We start from the raw sequence: 20,586 nt of genomic DNA on the forward strand, positions 1-20,586 counted from the left end.
CACGGTATGTCAGACGAGGATATTCCGTAATGTGACATCAGTCAAGTCAAACACCTGCCTTGGCTGGTGCCACTTTAGGGCATGCTCAGGTCTGCGTACCACGCGAGATTGGACTGGGAACTTCGAGGGCCCGTGTTGCGCTGCTCGGTCGCAGACCTCAACTGCGACGCCTCCCGCCATCACCACAGGGCGGCAACCATCACAGCAGCGCACAAAGCCAACGGCGGTAAGAACACACACATCCCTTACACCCCACATCACGACACGTCTCCCGAACCACATGAAGCTCCTTCAATTTAACTGCAACGGGCTACAGAGCAAGATTGAGGAGATAACCGTCTTCATGTGTCGGCATGGTATATTGAAAGCTGCGGTCCAAGAGACGAAGTTGCACAGCAATTCAACTCTGTCGAATTGCGCCGGGTACAACGTGCACCGTCGAGATCGCGAGCGAGATAATGGTGGTGGCTTAGCGTTCATCACGCACCACACCGTGCAGTATCATCTTATCGAAGCAGACATCGACCGCAGGGATACCACCCTAGAATGTCAGGGCATTGCTATCCGGTCAGGCGATGTTGAGCTCGAAATATTTAACATATACATACCCCCTGTCACCTGCTGCCCGGCAGGATATCACCCTGATATAGGTGCGCTCCTCAGAGGTGAAAACCGTATGGTAGTAGGTGACTTTAATGCGCACCACGATCTTTGGCACTCAAGCCTGTCAAACGATCGTAGGGGAACAGACTTGGCTGAGCAGATAGACGATTCGACATTCTGCACAATGAACGACGACGCACCCACCAGGATTATGGGTAACTGCAGTAGCTCGCCAGACATCACCATAGTCAGCGCTGGTCTGATAAACAGCATAACATGGCGACCTATGCTGGCTTTAGCATCAGACCACCTACCCATAGTCATCTCGATAGATAAACCAACCGACTTTGCCTCCGCCAAACACCGGACCTATATCAACTTTTCTAAAGCTGATTGGAAAGGTTACGCGGAGTTTACCGAAAACACCTTCACAGCGCTTGCCACACCAACCGACGTCCATCTCGGTGAACGTAAGTTCCGCAGGGCTGTCACTGCTGCTGCAGCTCGCTTCATACCGGCAGGATGTATAACGGACCCACGTCCAAACTTCCCTGCCGAAGCGGCTGTTCTAGCCGATGAGCGTGATAGCCTTCGTCAGGCCGATCCCGGAGATCCCCGTATCAGGGATCTCAACGTGGAGATTCGGTAACTAGTAAACGTACGTAAGCGGAAGAAGTGGGAGGAGCATCTGAAGACCTGTAACTTCACCTCTGGTGTGAGCAAGGTTTGGTCAACCGTGAGGTCGCTGTCCAATCCGACGAAGCACGACATCTGGAAGGTGGGGAGAGTGGTCCCACTGCTCAAACCGGGGAAACCTGCCAACAAAGGAGATTCTTATCGTCCGATAACACTCCTTTCCCCGGTAGCGAAGACACTCGAGGCCTTGCTACTCCCGTATTTCACAAACCACTTGACCCCAGCGAAGCATCAGCATGGTTTCCGTAAAGTGCACAGTACAACAACAGCACGTAACGCCATAAACACTCAGATAACTCGTGGCCTTAATCGAAACCGTCCCTGTGAGAGAACGATTCTAGTAGCGTTGGACTTGTCAAAGGCGTTTGACACCGTCTGCCATTCCACGCTACTAGAAGACATGGAGGCCTCCTCTCTCCCACAGAGGCTCAAACGGTGGTCGGCAAATTATCTGAGTTGTCGACACTCGTCGGTAATGTTTAGAGACAAAACGAGTAAATTGATGAAAATAAAATAGGGGGTTCCACAGGGTGGTGTCCTTTCCCCGCTACTGTTTAACTTTTACATTTCAAAGCTCCCTCAACCACCAGAGGGAGTCTCGATTGTCTCTTACGCCGACGATTGCTCGATCATGGCGACTGGGAATGGAATTGATGACTTGTGTTCGAAAGTAAACGGGTATCTCTCCGAACTTTCTCGCTTCTTCACTGCAAAGTGTCTAGCCTCCTCCGGGCTGTCGCCGGGGACTAGTAGGACGCAGTGATGTCGCCCGAACACCATCTCCACGGCGAGGCGCAAATGCTTCCCGTAAAGGAGCACAACATAATGCTCTGCAAGCAGTTCCTGATCGGGAGCCACAGAAGTGGCCACCCTAAAAGACAGTTGCTTGCAGAGGAGCCCTCGCCTAGGCACGTTAGGAGGCATCTATATGAACTGACGGACGAAGTCCAGAGGTTCATCAAGCACCCTCTGGACCCGTCAGCTTACCGACTGCCCCTGAACGGCATTCACAGGGAGTCAGTCTCGAGTTATGTAGACTCTAGACCTGTGAATGCCATTCTAGGCATACCGCCCCCGGACACAGACGAGACGGAGCGTCATCTGCCTCGGGAGACTCGCACAACACTAGCACAACTTCGCTCCGGCTACTGCAGCAGGTTAAACTCCTACTTGAGTTGATTGAATGAGGATGTGCCAAATGAGTGTCCGGCATGCGGAGAGACCCCACATGACTCGAAACATCTCTTCGCATTTTCGGAAAACCCGACAACCCAACGGCCTTGTTCCTGTGGACCAACCCTACAGAGGCCGCACGCTTCCTAGGGCTGCCGTTAGTGGAACTTGACGACAACGACTGAGATACCAACCGTCCTGGGCGGGGTTGTTGTAGCCGCTCCAACAACAACTCCAACGGGAGACACGAACGACACTAGCACAACTTCGCTCCGACTACTGCAGCAGGTTAAACTCCTACCTGAGTAGATTGAATGAGGATGTGCCAAATGAGTGTACGGCATGCGGAGAGACCCCACATGACTCGAAGCATCTCTTCGCATTTTCGGAAAACCCGACAACCCAACGGCCTTGTTCCTGTGGACCAACCCTACAGAGGCCGCACGCTTCCTAGGGCTGCCGTTAGTGGAACTTGACGACAACGACTGAGATACCAACCGTCCTGGGCGGGGTTGTTGTAGCCGCTCCAACAACAACAACAACTTAAGAAAGAATTGAGTTAAATATGCTATCGTATTATGCAACTAATATTCAATGTGTATATGGGCTATTAAAAGATTATAGACGAATATGTTAAGGTTTCCCCATAAGGTTAACATTACAATGCAAATGTTTAAAACGTTTTTTTCTCGAATTCAGGTTTTCCCACTTAGGCGATTATTGCTTATGACCACAGATATTACACCGTAAATGGTAATGAACTGTTATATGCTGAAAACTGTACATAAACCCATGAACCAATAGAAACAGATCTGACCAGTTGAAAGCAGCCATTTGCAATAGCATTTGAGAAAAAAGTATGTGTCGTTCGTAATTTTGAAGTTTGCTGTCTGTTTAGTTGTTTACAGTTATTTCTTTATGTGCACTTTGGCGGTGGTTTATTTCAGTGATTTTTAATAAATTTTTTGTTCAAATATAATTGAAATGAAGTGCGCGGTAATCGGTTCCAAAAACACGTGCACACATAATAAATTGGTTAGCACCAACATGCGCTCAAAAATTACTTTAATTTTTTTCGTCAGGCAGAAAATTACTTTTTTATTTTGCTTCATCTTGTCAGCAGTATTGCCAGGGCTTCAAAAATAAAAAAGCTAGATCGGCCTAATAAAAAAGCTAAATGGCCAAAAAAGAATGGTTAAAAAAAGGCCAGCCTTTTCAACATTTCATTAGCTCTTATGTTCAAAGAGGTGGTACAAATGTACAACCGAGCAACAAACATGTAAATATCTCGACAACCAAAGTACTTATGATCATGAAATTTCATGAAAACCTTGTGCAAACATTTTTGAATGCCATACCGTTTAATAAAACCATTTTAATAATAAAGGGTACTCTTTTTTAGGGTCTGAAAACCCATAGTCCTTAAAGACAAAGTAGTTGTAAGTTGTGGTTGTGCCACCAAATATCTTCATGCATTGCAATATGACTGCAATCGCGAATGTTTCAACTGGAGCGCGCATAGTGAAAAGCAGCAACCCGTATATACACGCAAATTCAGCGGACTAAAGGCCACTATGCAGCTCTCAAGAAAACGGTGAAGAAAAAAATTGCTATTATATCGTGTGTGTCCAAGGAATTTTGACATCTGAACTTCACCAGGCTCTTTCCTCAAGAAATAATGAAACGGGCATATATTTCTGTTGTAACATGGGTTGCCTTGGGCACTTTTTTCACAAAAAACTTTAAAAACCGTAATAGAAAGTGTAGCAAATTTCTTAAGAACTGCGTACTGCTTAAAGAAAATTTTACACAAGAAAATGTTTTAGCCATTTTTTGTACGTCATTTATATGAAGATTTTGCTTTTCTCGAGAACTGCATACTGACCTTAAACGGCGAAGTAGATTTCTATTTGACGAACTGTTTTACTCGACACGGGTGCTTCAAAGCGTACCTTCAACGCGTGCTTCAAACACGAACCGGAACCCATGTTCGACTACTGCGGAGGAGATGTAATAGAATACGTATTTTTTGAGTGTTTGCGATGTGACAGTACGAGATGTGAACTTCGCAGCATATCTGGCGAGAGTTTTACGCCTGAGTCACTCATGGAGGCTATGCTACAAGGCAGCAAAAAATGGTCGGCAGCATGAGGCACAATAGCAGAGGCCATGAAGGGGCTAAGGACCCCCGAATGGCTACGGCATAGCAGCGGCGACTAACTGCCTCAAGATTTAGTGCTCGACGTCATTCCCGTGGAGTACGGAGTTCTAAGAAATAACATGCTTTTCCTGGTTTCATACGGACACTTGAGAGCATCTGAAAAAACTGTTGAAGTAGAAACAGAACGAGTTCGCTGAGTAAATTTCGTCCGACCGAGCGATGCCGCCGGGTGATATTCGCTTAACATTTCGTCAACTAAAACTCAACCGGAACAATCATTTAGTGCTACTACAAATATTGTGGGTCAAAATGACCCAATTTTCATGAAAAACTTCTTTCTACAGACTTAGGTAATTTTAAATAAGCTGCTACGTTGTCTGTTCGTTAAAAGCATAATAAGCTATGGTTGTCCAAAAATTAAAAGAGTTTTTTATTTTATTTAATTTTTTTTAGAAGGCAACATAGTATACACCCACAGTGTTTCTGGGTTATTTTGTCCCAAATTATTATTTAGTATTTAAGGGCAACTTGTCAGTTAAGTTTCTGCATGTGATAAAATATTAACTGAATTCAAAATTTGTGTCTTAAAATTTACTAATTTTTATTATTGGGTCAAAATGACCCAAAACATTAAAGGAAGGGGTAAAGTCTAAACACTGCAGAAGGGTTAAAAAATGCTAGTTTGAAAATAAGAAAAGGCTAGAAAAAGCCACGGAGCTAAATCCTAAATTTCGAAGCTAAACGACAAAGAAAAAGGCTAGATCTAGCCTCAAAAAGTCTAAACTGTGCAGTTGGATCATGACTTAAAACAAACTGCAGTCTGGTGCAAAGTGAAAAGTCTGGTTCACATTCTATGACGTTTCTCCGAGTAGCGAATTTTCATTTTTCTTTGAAATTGCGAGAAGAGCAGGTAATTTTGGAAACAATCGCTTTACTTATAATTTTAATAGATAATTGCTATTTATTTTTTAACATTCAGATATCCAACTTGTAGCCAGAGGCAGTGGTATGTGAGGCTCACTAAAATCTACTCATCATGTTGGAGTAATGGACCATTGAATGTGCTGGCTGAATTTATGACCACCATAACCAACAGAGTCTCCAAGCAAATGCAATTACTAATGGGTAATGGTGCTCAAACTTGAGCGTGCTTAATGCACTGTCTTCGCGGATGCGCTGGCAGGCATTGGAGCCTCAGTAACTATACTAACCTTGTTTTTTTTTGAAATATAGACTTAAATATATTCGGAAATTTAGAACTTTACTTAATAAATTCACAAAATAACATAAAATTCTATCCTATACTATCTCCCTTTGATTGCTGAACCCAAACACATGGCGCAGATAGGTTACTGCCAATATTGAAGTATTAAATTCATGGCGGGGGCTATTGTGAATTACCGCAGTGTATTTTGGTATAGTAATATGTAAATTTTGACTTTGTCGTCAATGGTGCATGGTGTCAAGTTAGCACTACATACTAAATTTTGTTCAAAACGGGTCAACTCAATTTTTTCCAGAAAAACGAAAGCTACAAATTTTTTGTTTCCACAACAAATTTTAAAGTTAAAAGCTACAATTAAAGGCATAGTAACATATTGGATATCTCAATTCAATCGACTAGGTGTATGGTGTAAAGTTAGCACTACATACCATTTTTTCTTAAAAAACGAGAGCTAAATTTTTTTTCTTTACACAACAAATTAACAACAATTAATGCCGTTATAACATTTTCAATATCTCAATTCTATCGACTAGGTGCATGGCGTCAAGTTAGCACTACATACTAAATTTCGTTCGAAAAAGGGTCAACTCAATTTTTTCCAGAAAAACGAAAGCTACAAATTTTTTCTTTTCACAACAAATTTTAAAGTTAAAAGCTACAATTAATGGGATAGTAACATATTGGATATCTCGAGAGCTACAAATTTTTTCCTTCCACAAAAAATTTACAACAAAAAAGCTACAATTAATTCCGTTGTAACCTTTTCAATATCTCAATTCTGTCGTCAATGATGCATTATATCAAGTTAGCACAACATACTAAATTTTGTTCAAAAAAGGGTCAACTCAATTTTTTCCAGAAAAACGAAAGCTACAAATTTTTTCTTTTCACAATAAATTATAAAGTTAAAAGCTACAATTAATGGCATAGTAACATATTGGATATATCAATTCAATCGACTAGGTGTATGGTGTCAAGTTAGCAATACATACCATTTTTTCTTAAAAAACAAGAGCTACAAATTTTTCTTTCCACAACAAATTTACAACAATAAAGCTACAATTAATGCCGTTATAACATTTTCAATATCTCAATTCTATCGACTAGGTGTACGGTGTCAAGTTAGCACTACATACCATTTTTTCTTAAAAAATGAGAGCTACAAATATTTTCTTTCCACAACAAAAACACTACGATTAATGCCGTAGTTAACTTTTCCAATTTCGACAAGTGTAGTGCTAACTTGACAAAGGTGAATGGTTCAACTGCTTCAGTAGATTCCTGAGCAGTGTCTATGTGTATTTAATTCTTTGCAAAATGCCACAATACAATCAATACAATACAATACAATAGTGGAATTCGCGAATACAGTACAATAGAGCGAATTCCCCTAATGCAAACATATGTATGTAAGTATGTATACTAGGGGATAACTAAACGAATCGATTCGTTTTGTGTTGTGAGCACTAACTTTATGTTTCGTTTGTTTCCCTATTTCTCTGCATTCAATTGTTTTGTTTGCGTTAGCTATCCCGAACGCTAGCAGAGTAAAGTTACCACTCGCAAAATGTTTCCCAGTGATTTGAATCGGTTGTGTTTCGTTACCTTCTATGAGCGAAGCTAAACGATACCGATACGTTTGCTATTGTTTGTTTTCGTTCTCTGCTTTTTCCATTTCAGTTACGATGTTGTGACGTCTTTTTGTATTTCAGGTGACGATTTGTATGTGTATGGTTTGTGAATGTTGCAAGTGTAATGCAGTTACGCTTGGACCGTGTTCGTAAGTACGCATTTTTATACCCGAGCGCACTTGTGCACAAGGGCATTATAATTTTGTTCACATAACGGTTGTTTGTAAAAGGCAAAACGAATCGAGATAGATATAGACAAATGTATACATAAATGATCAGAATGAAAAGAGAAATCGATTAAGCGGTGACTGTCTGTCCTTCCGTCCGTCCGTCTGTGCACACGATAACTCGAGTAAAAATGGAGATATCTTAACGAAACGTGGTACGTGCACTTCCTTCTGGCGTAGGACGGATGGTATTGAAAATGGGCAAAATCGGAAAATAACCACGCCTACCTCCCATATAACGGTAATTTTCAGAAATACGAAAACTGCGAAATTTTAGTAACTACTGAAGATTATTCACTCAAAATTGATATTTACAATAAGTTTTAGACGAAAAATAAGAACATTATAAATTTTTGGAAAATGGGCGTAGCGTATATCTTGGTAACCGCTGCATCAATTTCTTCCAAACTTGGCACAGTTGTTGGCCTTGATATAACCTACGAAATGGGCGAAAATTTTTAAAATCGAACAATAACCACACCCACATCCATTATAACGGTAATTTAGAGAAATACGAAATCTTTGATAAATCAGTAAATGTTAAAGCTAATTTATTCAAAATTGATGCTTGAAACAATTCTTTACCAAGAAATACGTTTATGATAAAATTTTGGAAAATGGGCGTGGCACCGCCCACTTATGATCATATACATATATATATCTCGGTAACCGCTCTACCAATTTGTACCAAAATCGATGTGGTTATTGTACTTGCCACATAGAAGCAAAACGCAGAAAATTATTGAAATCGGACTAAAATTACGGCCGCTTTTCATATAACGAAAATTTCAGAAATGCTTGAAACTTCAATATTTCGAAATTTAAGGACGCTAATTTACTCAAAATTGATGACCGTGACATACGAACACAACATTTTTATATAAATAAATATACATAGAAGATGTCCAATGTGTGCTATCGATTTTAATCTTTGGCCACAACAAAAATTCCACATTGTACATTCGTGAATGAACTTTCAGTTTCTCGATTACTTTTACAATTCCTTTGAGTAATTGAAAAAACTAAAGTACTCTTGCAATTCCAGGTAATGGAATTGAAAAAAAAAATCAATTTCATTTTCAATTCCTTTCAAAGGAATTGGGAAAAAATTACATTACTAGCACGTAATTTATTCCAATTACAATATGAAATTCCTTGTAATGGAATTAAAGAAAAACCAATTACATTTGAAGTTACTGCAAGGAATTGAAAAGTAATCGATTCCTTTGCTGTGGACTTAAGGAATTGATTCCTTATTACAATTCCTTGTAATCTGTAATTGGGAGTAATTTAATTCCTAAAGGAATCATTACGACCCAGCTCTGGCACTTGGTGAGTGTTTTTTAATTCCTTTCCACTTTGTTTTCCTTCATATAGCCGACCTCGAAAAGCAACTGGTAGTTGGCAATGCTGCACATGTTTAGGCACGGGTTGCAGCATGTCGATATTTCGTTTTTCGTAACGTAGCTACGGATGTTTCGATTGGAGCCCTGATTTCGCAGCAATTAAATAACTTTTAATTTTATTAATTTACTTCATCTAAATTGCAGGCTCACGATACAGACGAACTTCGGTTTGATGTGGTAGTTAATAATTATAACAATTGGTGTTTACGTGCGGAAACTCCAGAAGACCGCATTCATTGGGTCGAGGTATTGCAAATGTATAAGGAGGATACAGCAAGCACAGATACTACGTCCCTACGGCGTCATGGTAGCACCATGTCTTTGCAGTCAAATACAGTGTCGGTGGCCAGCGGAAACAGTCTAAAAAAAACACAAAGAAACTTAAAGGAAAAAGCAGGTGAAATAGAGACATTTAAAGATATACTTTTCGGACAGATCGAAACTCTCCAAAGGTACTTTTAAACATCTTTGAAATTACGTAGTTTTTCTCTTGAACTGTTTTCTGTCCTTAATTATAGATATTTTGATGCTTGTGCCGATATTAACAAGACAACAGGAAAATCCCTTGATCTAGGCGATGGCTTAAAACCAATCGATTTTAAGGTATTTTTATAATTATTCTCTACATTCTTAATATTGCTTCTAAATTATAAATCAGGGAGAATCAATCACTTTTCGTGCCACAACTTCCGGTGTATTAACAACCCTTCAACACTGCGTAGATATAATTGCTGAAAGTGATGATTTGTGGAAAAAGAAGTTGGAGAGGGAAATAGACAGGCGAAAACGAACTGAAGAACAAAATCGGTGTGTCATTATTTTAAAAATTAACGTAATTTTTCGCGTTACGACTCTTTAAATCTTCATATTACAGAAAATACAAGGAGGAGATCGAAAAAATTAAACGTATTTCATATCCAGGACCCGATTTTGAGGTAAGTTAAATTAGCTAATACTAATGTTTTTTGAAAAATAGACACCGTCCATACTCTTCAAATCACGTTTAAAAATAACGAAAAATAAATCTGCACATTTAAAAAAGGTTAAGAATGTTATACACCTGATTTTTTAAAATTAGTTTTTAATACAAATTTCATTTAATTTAAAATTGGAATTTAAAGTAAATATACTTACTACCTCAACGACCCAAAATGTTTTTTGAAAAATAGACACCGTCCATACTCTTCAAATCACGTTTAAAAATAACGAAAAATAAATCTGCACATTTAAAAAAAGCTTAAGAATGTTATACACCTGATTTTTTAAAATTATTTTTAATACAAATTTCATTTAATTTAACTAATTTTTTAAGACAAATTTAACTTAATTTGCGTAATGTATTGTATTCCTCACTTTATTTTCTGTAAATAAATTCGCTTATCTGGATATCACTTTGGTTTAAATATCGCGTATATGTTTGTATAAAATAAAAATAAAAAAACTACAATAGCGCGTATCATGATTCAGTAATACAAGGTTGGATGATTATTGACAGCCGCGGTTTTACACTCCCTTACAAAAGGTTGCATTTCCGAAGGATAGAGAAAGAGGAAGAATACAATCCCTTGTTGCGAAAATCAGAGTAGAAATGTACGCAAAGTAAGCAATTATTAGTGAGATTCCTTTTGTAAATTCTAATGTATTTGCAGGAAATCTGGCATTTTAAACGAAATATTGAACGAAATATTAATATATCTACCTGAATTACGAAATTATGTGCTATTTAGCTGTACAAAAATTTCAAAAGGACTCAAAGTTAAAATAAAACTACTATGTAAACATCCAATTTAATAACAATTTATGTTTTCATATGTTAAATGTGCTTCATATGCATATACAAATAAACATATTGCACAAAAGCTTATACTTCTATTTCACAGCAAAGCTACACTTTTTCCAAGTAAATTTGCGAAGAAGCAACACGGTGTCACTGCTAAGGGAGCTGTGCGAGAGAGACAACTGTCAGTTTATCGAACTTTGTATTATTGAATCAAAAGCGCGTATGCATATTTAAAAAAATATCCTTTTAGTGAATTTCATTTGTATGTAGTATATTGTGAGTCCAACATATAATAAACTACTAGTTCAGTAAAAAAGGTGCCCGAGTTTTGGTAAAAATCACTTTTTTCTTACTCCTATGAAATTTGGATAGCATCATATACGCGGTATTGCAGTTTGCATATACGCGGTATTGCACGCCAAGCGACGATATACCGCAAATTCAATGCTCTCTAGTGAGAGCAGTGGCCAGCAGGCGCGTGTGCAGCTGAGCGAAATATCCGCAGTATCATCAACCGCACGCAGACGTTCGTGATACAATCCGCCAGTCTAGGACACTAGTAAACTGGTAAACGAACATAAGCGCAAAACATGGAATGAACACCTGCAATCTCACCAGCGGTGCTAGCAAACTGTGGACCACAGTTAAATCTCTCGCTCCCGTCCGACGAAACGTAAGGACAACGTTGCCCTTACATTTGGCAACACCACAACCTCGGATCTGCAGACGTGCGCCCGCTTCTTCAGCCGGAATGAACTTCCACACCCAGATAAAGAAAAAATCTCGCTTCAGTTTCCTAGGTAAAGCGCCCCGCATTTCGGTTTATCCATCTACCTGGCAATCTCAACTAACGGTAGGACCAAGAAACGGCCAGCTTTAACAGGGTCGGACCAATGGGGGAGGGGTGATAGTTGAGTGGGATTGAGCAGGCATGTGAAGAGGTGGTTGGTTTCGTGCGCGGAGTCTCCACATGCCGGACGTTCATTGGGGATATTGGGGTCGAGTCTGGACAGGTAGCTGTTGAAGAGGCTACAGTATCCACACCGTAACTGGGCCAGGGTAACGCGGGTGTCAGCAGTTGAAGCACCACGTCTGACACAGGTGGTGATTGGGCTCCGAAAACGGTATTCATAGGCCGGGTGATGTTGTTGTCGTTGTAGCGGCTTACAACAACCCCGCCCAGATTGGTTAGTATCTCAGTCGTTGTCGTCAAGCTCAACTAACGAAAGACCCAAGGACCGTGCAGCCTCTATAGGGTCTGTCCTTAGAGACAGAGGCGTTAGTCGTGTGCGGTTATCCGGGCATACGAAGATACGTTTCGAGTCGTGGGGTGTCTCTCCGCATGCCGGACACTCATTTGGCACACCTGCATCTAATATGCTTAGGGCTGAGTTTAACCTGCTGCAGTAGGTAGAGCGAAGTTGGGCTATTGCGGTTTTAGTCTCCCGAGGCGGACGAAGCTCCGTCATCGATCGTTTACGATGTTTGACAATTTGTTAGGTTGTAGTCACATTAAATGGAAAATTTTAAACTTTTCAATTACAACTCTGTAATTCAATTAGAAAAATACTTACATATGGATGTATTTCCCTATATTTATTCATCATTCTTCTACTCTTCCTATAAATAGAATAAAAATGCATACCGTAGTAAGTTCGCTGAGACTAAAGTTCCAAGGCCCAACTTCGTTGAAATTTTAACGGGAACCTGGCTCTTTTCTAATGATTAAGTAAGCATTTTTAATATCGAAAGATACGAGTAAACTCGGAATTTCTGAATGTTCCCCAAAAAAATAAGTAATAAAAATTCATGGCCAGTCAAAAAATTTTAGGAGCATAATGGGTAAGTTGAATTCAAGTCCAAGTCACACTAAAGTCGATGTTAAAACATCGTTGAAACTGGCATCGATGTACCGTTTTTCGAAAATATCGTCTTACACAGGTGGTGATTGGGCTCCGAAAACGGTATTCATAGGCCGGGAGATGTTATTGATTTTGTAGTGGCTTACAACAACCCCGCCCAGATTGGTTAGTTGGGCTATTGCGGTTCAAGTCTCCCGAGGCAGGCGAAGCTCCATCTCGTCGATGTCAGGTGGTTGTGAGCCTAGAACGGCATTCACGGGTCTTTAGTCTATATATTTCGAGACTGACTCCATGTAAATGCCGCTCAGGGTCTGTCGGTAGGCTGACGGGTCCAGAGGTTACTTTATGAAGCTCTGGACTTCGTCCGTCAGTTCATATAGATGCCTTCTGACGTGCCTTGGCGAGGGCTCCTCTGAGAGAAAGTGCCTGTTCCGGTGTCCTCATCCACTGCGTCCTAGTATTCGCCGGCGACCACACTGGTGCTACGTAATTTAAAACCGGCCGGCCAACTGCCTTGTTGAAAGGACACCACCCTGTGGAACCCCCTGTTTTATTTTTCTAGGTTTACTCGATTTGTCTCTAAACATTACTGACGAGTGTCGGCCACTCAGATAATTCGCCGATTACCGTTTGAGTCTCTGTGGGAGAGATGAGGCCTCTATGTCTTCTAGCAGCGTGGAGTGGTTGACGGTATCAAACGCCTTTGACAGGTTCAATGGTACTAGAATGGTTCTTATCACAGGGACGGTTGCGGTTTAGGCCACGTGTTATCTGAGTGTTTATGGCGTTAAGTGCTGTTGATGTGCTCTGCACTTTACGCAAACCATGCTGCCATAACCGAGCCACATAACCGTCGGGACGCCGGCGAAGCCAACTGCCATGCTGAGCGGACGTGTATTTTATTTGCTCTGCGTGTTGCTTGATTTCTTAGTGTTTTGTGTTCATTTCGCATTTTAAATTATTGAGATAGTGACTTTTATTGATTTTCAATCATACGGTGCGATAATGCCGTGTGTTTGTGGACAGAAAGTAGAGCGGTCCGAGAAAAAAATTCAGTGCGCTAAGTGTAATGAATGTTCTCATTTGGGATGTGAAAACATTTCGCCATCAAATGCTGAATTTTTGCATAGTTCGGGCAAACCCTATCTATGTAATGTGTGTGCATCCGCTCGGCGATATTCTCTTCGTACGCCCCCGCCCGCTGTCGTGCCCGATGAGGATGAGTCAATTATTATAGAAGGCGAAACCTTGCTAAATATCAACCAATCGGAGCTACATAAAACTCTGCAGCTGAAAGAGGCCAAATCTATTTTTGTATCCCAACAAAGTAGAATGGAAAGTGTGCGTAAAGAAACCGCTAACGATTATAAGCAGCAAACAATGCTGCAGAGTCTGTGGCAAAAAGATAAAATGCATCTTATAAAAATATCAGAATTCCTACAAGCAGAAGTACGACAGTTGAAGTATAAGCTCTGATATGACGAGATGGTCTCTGCAGTTTTAACACTTAGTGCTGAAGTCAAATGCCTATGTGAGAATTCGTGTCATCCACCAAATAGCAACAAAGCCACCAGTGCAAAATCTCAGCCCAAAGCTAACAAACAGACAGAGCTACCTTCCCATCGCCTCGTTAAATCAGCTGTTTCGACTGGTAATATCACAACTAAGTCAACGTCGACTGCGCCGTCCAACTCTCTCGCTACGCCTGGTGTTTCTTTTGTGCTTTCTGATGCTATCTCCGATTCATCGACAATGTATACTTCATCCACTACTTCTGCTTCTCTCACCTATGCTGCTATTGCTTCTGCTTCTGCTGGGTGTTCTACTGGTATTGCTACTGCTTGTGCTGACGCGGGTTCGTTTGTTTTCGATAACAACAATGCTAATATAGCGTCTCGGCAAACGACTTGTGCCAGTGCTGCTAACGAAGTAAACAATACTCCGCGCGCCCGTCAAAATTTGGAGGGTACCACTGTCGCGGACAAGAAAACATAAAGAAAACATATTTGTGTTGTTGGTTCAAAGGTAAACTCTGAACTCGATGTCATTGCCGGTGCTAGGTGGCTGCACATTTATTCGTTTTCGCCTGCTGTTACATCTGATAACATTATAGATTACGTGGCTAGGCATTCGGGTATTGGGAAGCAATTATTAACGTGCTACAGTCTTGTGAAGAAAGATACTCCTCCTAAGTCTTTAAGGCGCATAAATTTTAAATTAGGAGTTCCTGAGTCATGGTACGAAAAAATGCTTAGCGCTGAGCTTTGGCCAGCTAAGGTAACAGTCCGTCCTTTTCGGTTTATCCCAAAAGCGGATGTAAAAGAAACTTAGCGACAACTCTAAGCGAAAATTATCAAACAAGCAAGCAAATTGGAATTTACTTTCACAACGTCTCTGGTATGAGAACAAAGTAAACGATGTTTGTACAATTAGTTCGCTTGAAACCTGTGATGTCTTTGTGTTAATCGAAACCTGGCTTAATCCTACCTTTTTCGACTCGGAGAATTTTGACTGCAAATTTTATGATATTTTCCGAGAAGATAGAGACGCTAAAAAAACTTTATGTAACAGAGGTGGTGGTGTTCTGATTGCTGCTAAGCGTAAATTGCGAGCCACAATACATCAGCTTGAAAATAATGATTCCTTATTGGACCAACTATGCATACGACTATTTGGTTCGGCCGGGGAACTGTATATTTGTGCCCCCTTCATTCCTCCCAATAGTCATGAATCATTATACAATTTACATGTTGACAACCTCGCAACGTTACATTCAGTGATCGCGGATAAGGAGCTATGCGTGCTGGGTGATTTTAATTTCATTTTGCCAAGGCATTCAATAGGGTGTCCCATAAAATCTTAATTAGTAAATTGGCGTACATTGGTTTTCACTCCGCCTTCCTTGAATGGATCAGTTCCTATCTAACCGGGAGGTACTGTAGGGTGCAAATCTAAGGCACAATATCGCGTTCTTTTCACTCTAGTTCTGGGGTCCCTCAGGGAAGTATCCTTGGACCTCTTTTATTTATAATCTTTATCAATGACATAAGCTCGTGTTTCTTATTCTCCAAATTTCTTCTATACGCTGACGATCTCAAAGTTTATTCGATTGTAACGCGACCCGATGATTCTGATTCTCTTCAATCTGATCTAGATAGAGTTAACTCTTGGTCGTATCTTATACGATAGCAGGTACTAAACTGAAATTTGTAGATCAATTCAAAGACCTAGGGGTTTATTTTGACTCAAAACTCAAATATAATACCCATATTGACTTCATTGTTGCAAATTCGTATTCCACGTGTGCTTTTGTACGTCGTAACAGTTCTGATTTTTCTAACCCGTACACTCTTAAAAAACTTTATTTTGCTTTTGTCAGGTCCCGTCTAGAATATGCGACATTTTCATACGACGTATATAAACAGTATTGAACGTTTACAAAAGATTTTTATCAAGTCTGCGCTAAGGTTTCTCAACTTTACGGAGCCAATGCCTTCCTATAAGTCACGTTGCTTACTTTTAAATCTTGATTTGCTTGAAGATAGGAGAAAGTGCCTATCCTGCTCGTTTATCTTGAATGTTATAACCAGGGAACGGATTTTTAGGACCTAAAAACCTATAAAAAGGGCAAAATAAAATAACGAAATAGGCTGGAAAAGGCAAAATAAAATAGCGAAAAAGGCAGGAAAAGGTTTCATTATATGAAAAATTTGTACTTTGAATCTTTGACTATTTTATCCTTTCGAGTTTCTAACTCATAAAACTTTAATCTGTATAGTTGTAGTAACATTGAATCACAAGATGCATTTTGAAGTTTTCTGACAGCATTTTCATACGATTTTCGCGAAGAAAATCCTTGAATGTACTAAATGTGCGCTCGACGCAAGTTGATACAAGAGGAGCCCAATTTAAATATGGAACGTTTGAAATGTTCTATTATCAGGAATAAGGGCGTTTTCTCCGCCCTTTACAATTTTATCCACACCCCTTATTGTCTCCAAGCCTACGTTTGCTGAGAAAACGGCTTTGAATTTTTCCAACACCAATTTGGCAAGAGGTCCCTGCGCTTCTATAAGCCGCATGGGCATGTGTATATTTTGTATTCTTTAAAAAAAAATGTAAATGCTATAATCACTTTTTTAAATGTAGAAAAGGCAAAAAAAAAGCAAATATCTTAAAAAAGGCAAAAAAAGGCAAATATCTTAAAAAAGGCAAAAAAAGGCTACATCAAATGTGAATATATGGAATCAGGGAAAGCTAAATCGTGGACATCATTAATCGAATATGCTCTATTTCTTTAGCAGAAAAAAAGGCAATTTCCATAAAATCCGTTCCCTGGTTATAACTAATATTGTCGATTGCTCAGAAATTATGCGAAGAATACCGCTCAATATTCCTGTAAGAAATTTGCGGCGTTATGACTTATTTTACGTGCAATCCGCAAAGTCGAATTATGTTTTGAATGCACCTATTAGGCGAGCCTCAGAGAAATCAACCAAATAAACCAAACTTTGGAAATAGATCTGTCACTTCCTGGAGTCGTTTTAAAAAACATAGTCTCGAATTACTTTAATTCATTAATGAGTTGATCACCAACTTAAATTGAAGTTGTATTTTTAAGCGTAGTCAATAAGAAACTATGTATTCATTGACTGAAATAAATATAAATAAATAAATAAAAATAGCTCGCGCATCGCTCCGGGTCCGAGGAGGCATGGTCGTCGAAAGATATTTCGACCATGTCGTCGCGTTTCATCGGATTGGACAGTGACCTCACGGTTGACCAAAGCTTACTCACACCATAGGCGAAGTTACAGGACCTCAGATGATCTTCCCACTTTTTACGCTTATGTACGTTCACAAACTGCCGAATCTCATCGTTGAGATGCCTGATACGGGGATTTCCGTGCTCGGCCTGACGGAGGTGGTCACGCTCATCGGCTAAGACAGCCGCTTCAGCAGGGAAGTTTGGTCGGTGGTCCGTTATGCAGCCTGCTGGTACGAAGCGAGCTGCAGCAGAAGTGACAACCCTGCGGAATTTAGGTGGAAGTCGGTTGGTGTGGGGAGCGCAGCGAAGGTGCTTTCAGTAAATTCCGCGAACCTCTACAATCATCTTTAGTAAAGTCGATATAGGTCCGGTGTTCCGCGGAAGCAAAATCGGCTGGTTTATCGATCGAGACGATTATGGGGAGACGGTCTGATGCTAAAGTCAGCATAGGTCACTATGATACGCTGTTTATCAGACCAGCGCTGACTATTGTTATGTCTGGCGAACTGCAGGAGCTGCCCATTATCCTGGTGGGTGCGTCGTCGTCCATTGTGCAGAATGTCGAATTGTCTATCTGCTCAGCCAAGTCGGTTTCCCTACGATCGTTTGACAGGCTTGAATGCCAAAGATCGTGGTGCGCATTAAAGTCACCAACTACCATAAGGTTTTCACCTCTGAGGAGCGCACCTATATCAGGGTGACATTCTGCCGGGAAGCTAGTGACAGGGGGTATGTAAACGCTAAATATTTCGACCTCGACATCGCCTGACCGGATAGCGATGCCCTGACATTCGAGGGTGGTATTCCCATGACAGCCGGTTCTACGTCATGAATTGACTCGGGCTTTACCCGACCAAGGGCTGTTGTTTCGGCAATCTAGCCCCGTTTAGGTCGGTGATATATCTCGGAAGCAGGCTGTTCGTCCATAGGGCTATATTTGCTACGTATTCTTCTGCTCAGGGCTGACATCGAGTCAAACCCAGGGCCAGAAACTTACGCCTGCTGTGTATGCCAGAGACGAGTACACCACAACTCCGCCTGAGTCAAGTGTAATGCTTGCGACGGATGGAGCCACCTCAGACTCTGGTCATGCCTGTGGACTCATCAGAAGTGGACCGCATCATATGTGGCCCGTGTTGCTCAAACAGAGCTGCCTCCACGGCACAGCCTGAGTAGCTTAACACAACCATAACCGAACCATAACACAACACAATAGACCATACCACAACCCCAAAAGACATAACCGCACGACCATGCACACGCCGCCGCTAACAACTTCTGGCTCCTCCAACAATCTGCACCAGGATATTTTGTAACGTGACATCAGTCAAGTGAAAACACCTGCCTTGGCTGGTATCACTTTAGTGCATGTTCAGGACTGCGCACCGCGCGGGATTGGACGAGGGACTTGAGGGACTTCGAGGCCCCGTGCTGTGCTGCTCGGTCGTTAGTCCCACCTGCGACGCCGCCAACTACCACCACAGGGCGGCACCTTCCACAGCAGCGTACACAGCCAACGGCTCACTCACCCCACATAACAATAATAGCCCAATTCTGTATCGGTGACAAACATTTTTTTACTAACAAATCTAAACTTTTACAAGAACAAGAATTTCACTGATAAAGAATAGAGCCGTAAGTCTCCCTTGACACACGAAAATTTTACAATTTAACTGTAACGGAATACAGAGCAAGATTGAGGGGATAACCTTCTTCATAGTATATTGATAGCTGCGGCCCAAGAGATGAAGTTACACAACAATTCAACATTGTTAATTGTGCCGGATACAATGCACGGTGTCTCTGAACCAACTTTAAATACGAAGTCATAGCATTCCCATGACAGCCGGTTCTACGTACCGGAATGACTCGGGTTTTACTCGACCAAGGGCTGTTGTTTCGCGATCTAACCCCGTTTAGGTCGGCGAGGTATCTCAGAAGTTGGTCGTACATAGGGCTACATTCGCTACGTATACTTATGCTCAGGGCTGGCATCTAGTAAAACCCAGGGACAGAAACCTACACCTGCTGTGTATGCCTAATGTGACCAACCGTACTTCTTTCGGAAGTACAGTACTTCTTTTTTCGCTCTTGTACTTCGTACTTCGAAGTACAGGCGAATGTACTTCTTTGCGAAATTTTGTACTTCAGGGGGGAGATTCTGTTACCGGTTAGCGACAATTGTCGGATCGCTACCGCACTTTTTGACGCATAATATAAATACTTTAGCGTCAAAAAGTACGATAGCGAATCGAAAATTGTCGCTAACTGGTTACAGAATCTCCCCCCCCAGGTCCTCTACTTCTCCGATCTTCTGGACGATCGTGACATGGCCTGGACGATAAATTCGTTCAAACCATTAAAGTCGCCGGGGACCGATGGCATACCTGCGCAGCTGCAAAGGGCTCAGAAGGTGTCGTGTAATTGGTTGGATCCTCTTTCTGCGAACTGCGTGAGGACCGGGTACATCCCCAAGTCTAGGATGGTAGTCAGTGTTGCGTTCATCTCGAAGGCCGGAAAAGGATCTCAGGTTTCCCATAGGGATTTTAGGCCTATCAGTCCCTTCGTTTTTGCTAAAAACGCGTTTGCTAAAAACGCTAGAGACTGATAGACCTGTACAAAAACAACGCGATTCACCGTGACTGTCTTTCAAGAGCTCAATATGCTTATTGCAAGAAAAGGTCGGTGATTACCGCACTGCACACATTGGTAAAGTGGTCAGAGGAAGCTTTTACGCATGAAGATTATGCAGTAGGGGCCTTCTTCGATATCGATGGGGCTTTCAACAACGTCTTTCCAGAGGCAATAGTCAAGTTTATTCATAATCTAGGGTTTGAAACTAACCTAATACGCTTACTTCGTGACAGAACTGTCGCGGCGGAGTGGGGGAGCGTCTGCACTCAGTGCAGAGTCAATGGGAGCAATCCATAAGGTGATGTTCTCTCTCCCCTGCTCTGGATTGCGGTTGTAAACAACCTTCTAGAGGAACTGGAAAAAGTGGCCATGTAGATGATGCTGAACTTTTGGTTACGGGACGATTTCTATACACCCGTT

The 20,586-nt window shown here is 41.3% G+C and overlaps 1 protein-coding gene across 1 annotated transcript in view; it reads left to right on the top strand.

Annotated features, from left to right (window-relative positions):
• Positions 1 to 9,266: 9,266 nt before the first annotated feature.
• LOC118750464 (ceramide transfer protein-like) overlaps positions 9,267 to 20,586 on the top strand; it is a gene marked incomplete at its 5' end in the record, with an annotated part of 56,041 nt that continues 44,721 nt past the window's right edge. Inside the window, 4 exon segments of the mRNA XM_036485179.1 lie at positions 9,267 to 9,574; positions 9,641 to 9,725; positions 9,781 to 9,929; positions 9,997 to 10,057. Coding sequence (XP_036341072.1) covers positions 9,378 to 9,574; positions 9,641 to 9,725; positions 9,781 to 9,929; positions 9,997 to 10,057 — 492 coding nt within the window.

The sequence above is a fragment of the Rhagoletis pomonella genome, unplaced genomic scaffold (assembly GCF_013731165.1).
Source record: "Rhagoletis pomonella isolate Grant_MI unplaced genomic scaffold, Rhpom_1.0 Rhpom_scaffold_00249, whole genome shotgun sequence".
Classification (NCBI taxonomy): domain Eukaryota; kingdom Metazoa; phylum Arthropoda; class Insecta; order Diptera; family Tephritidae; genus Rhagoletis; species Rhagoletis pomonella.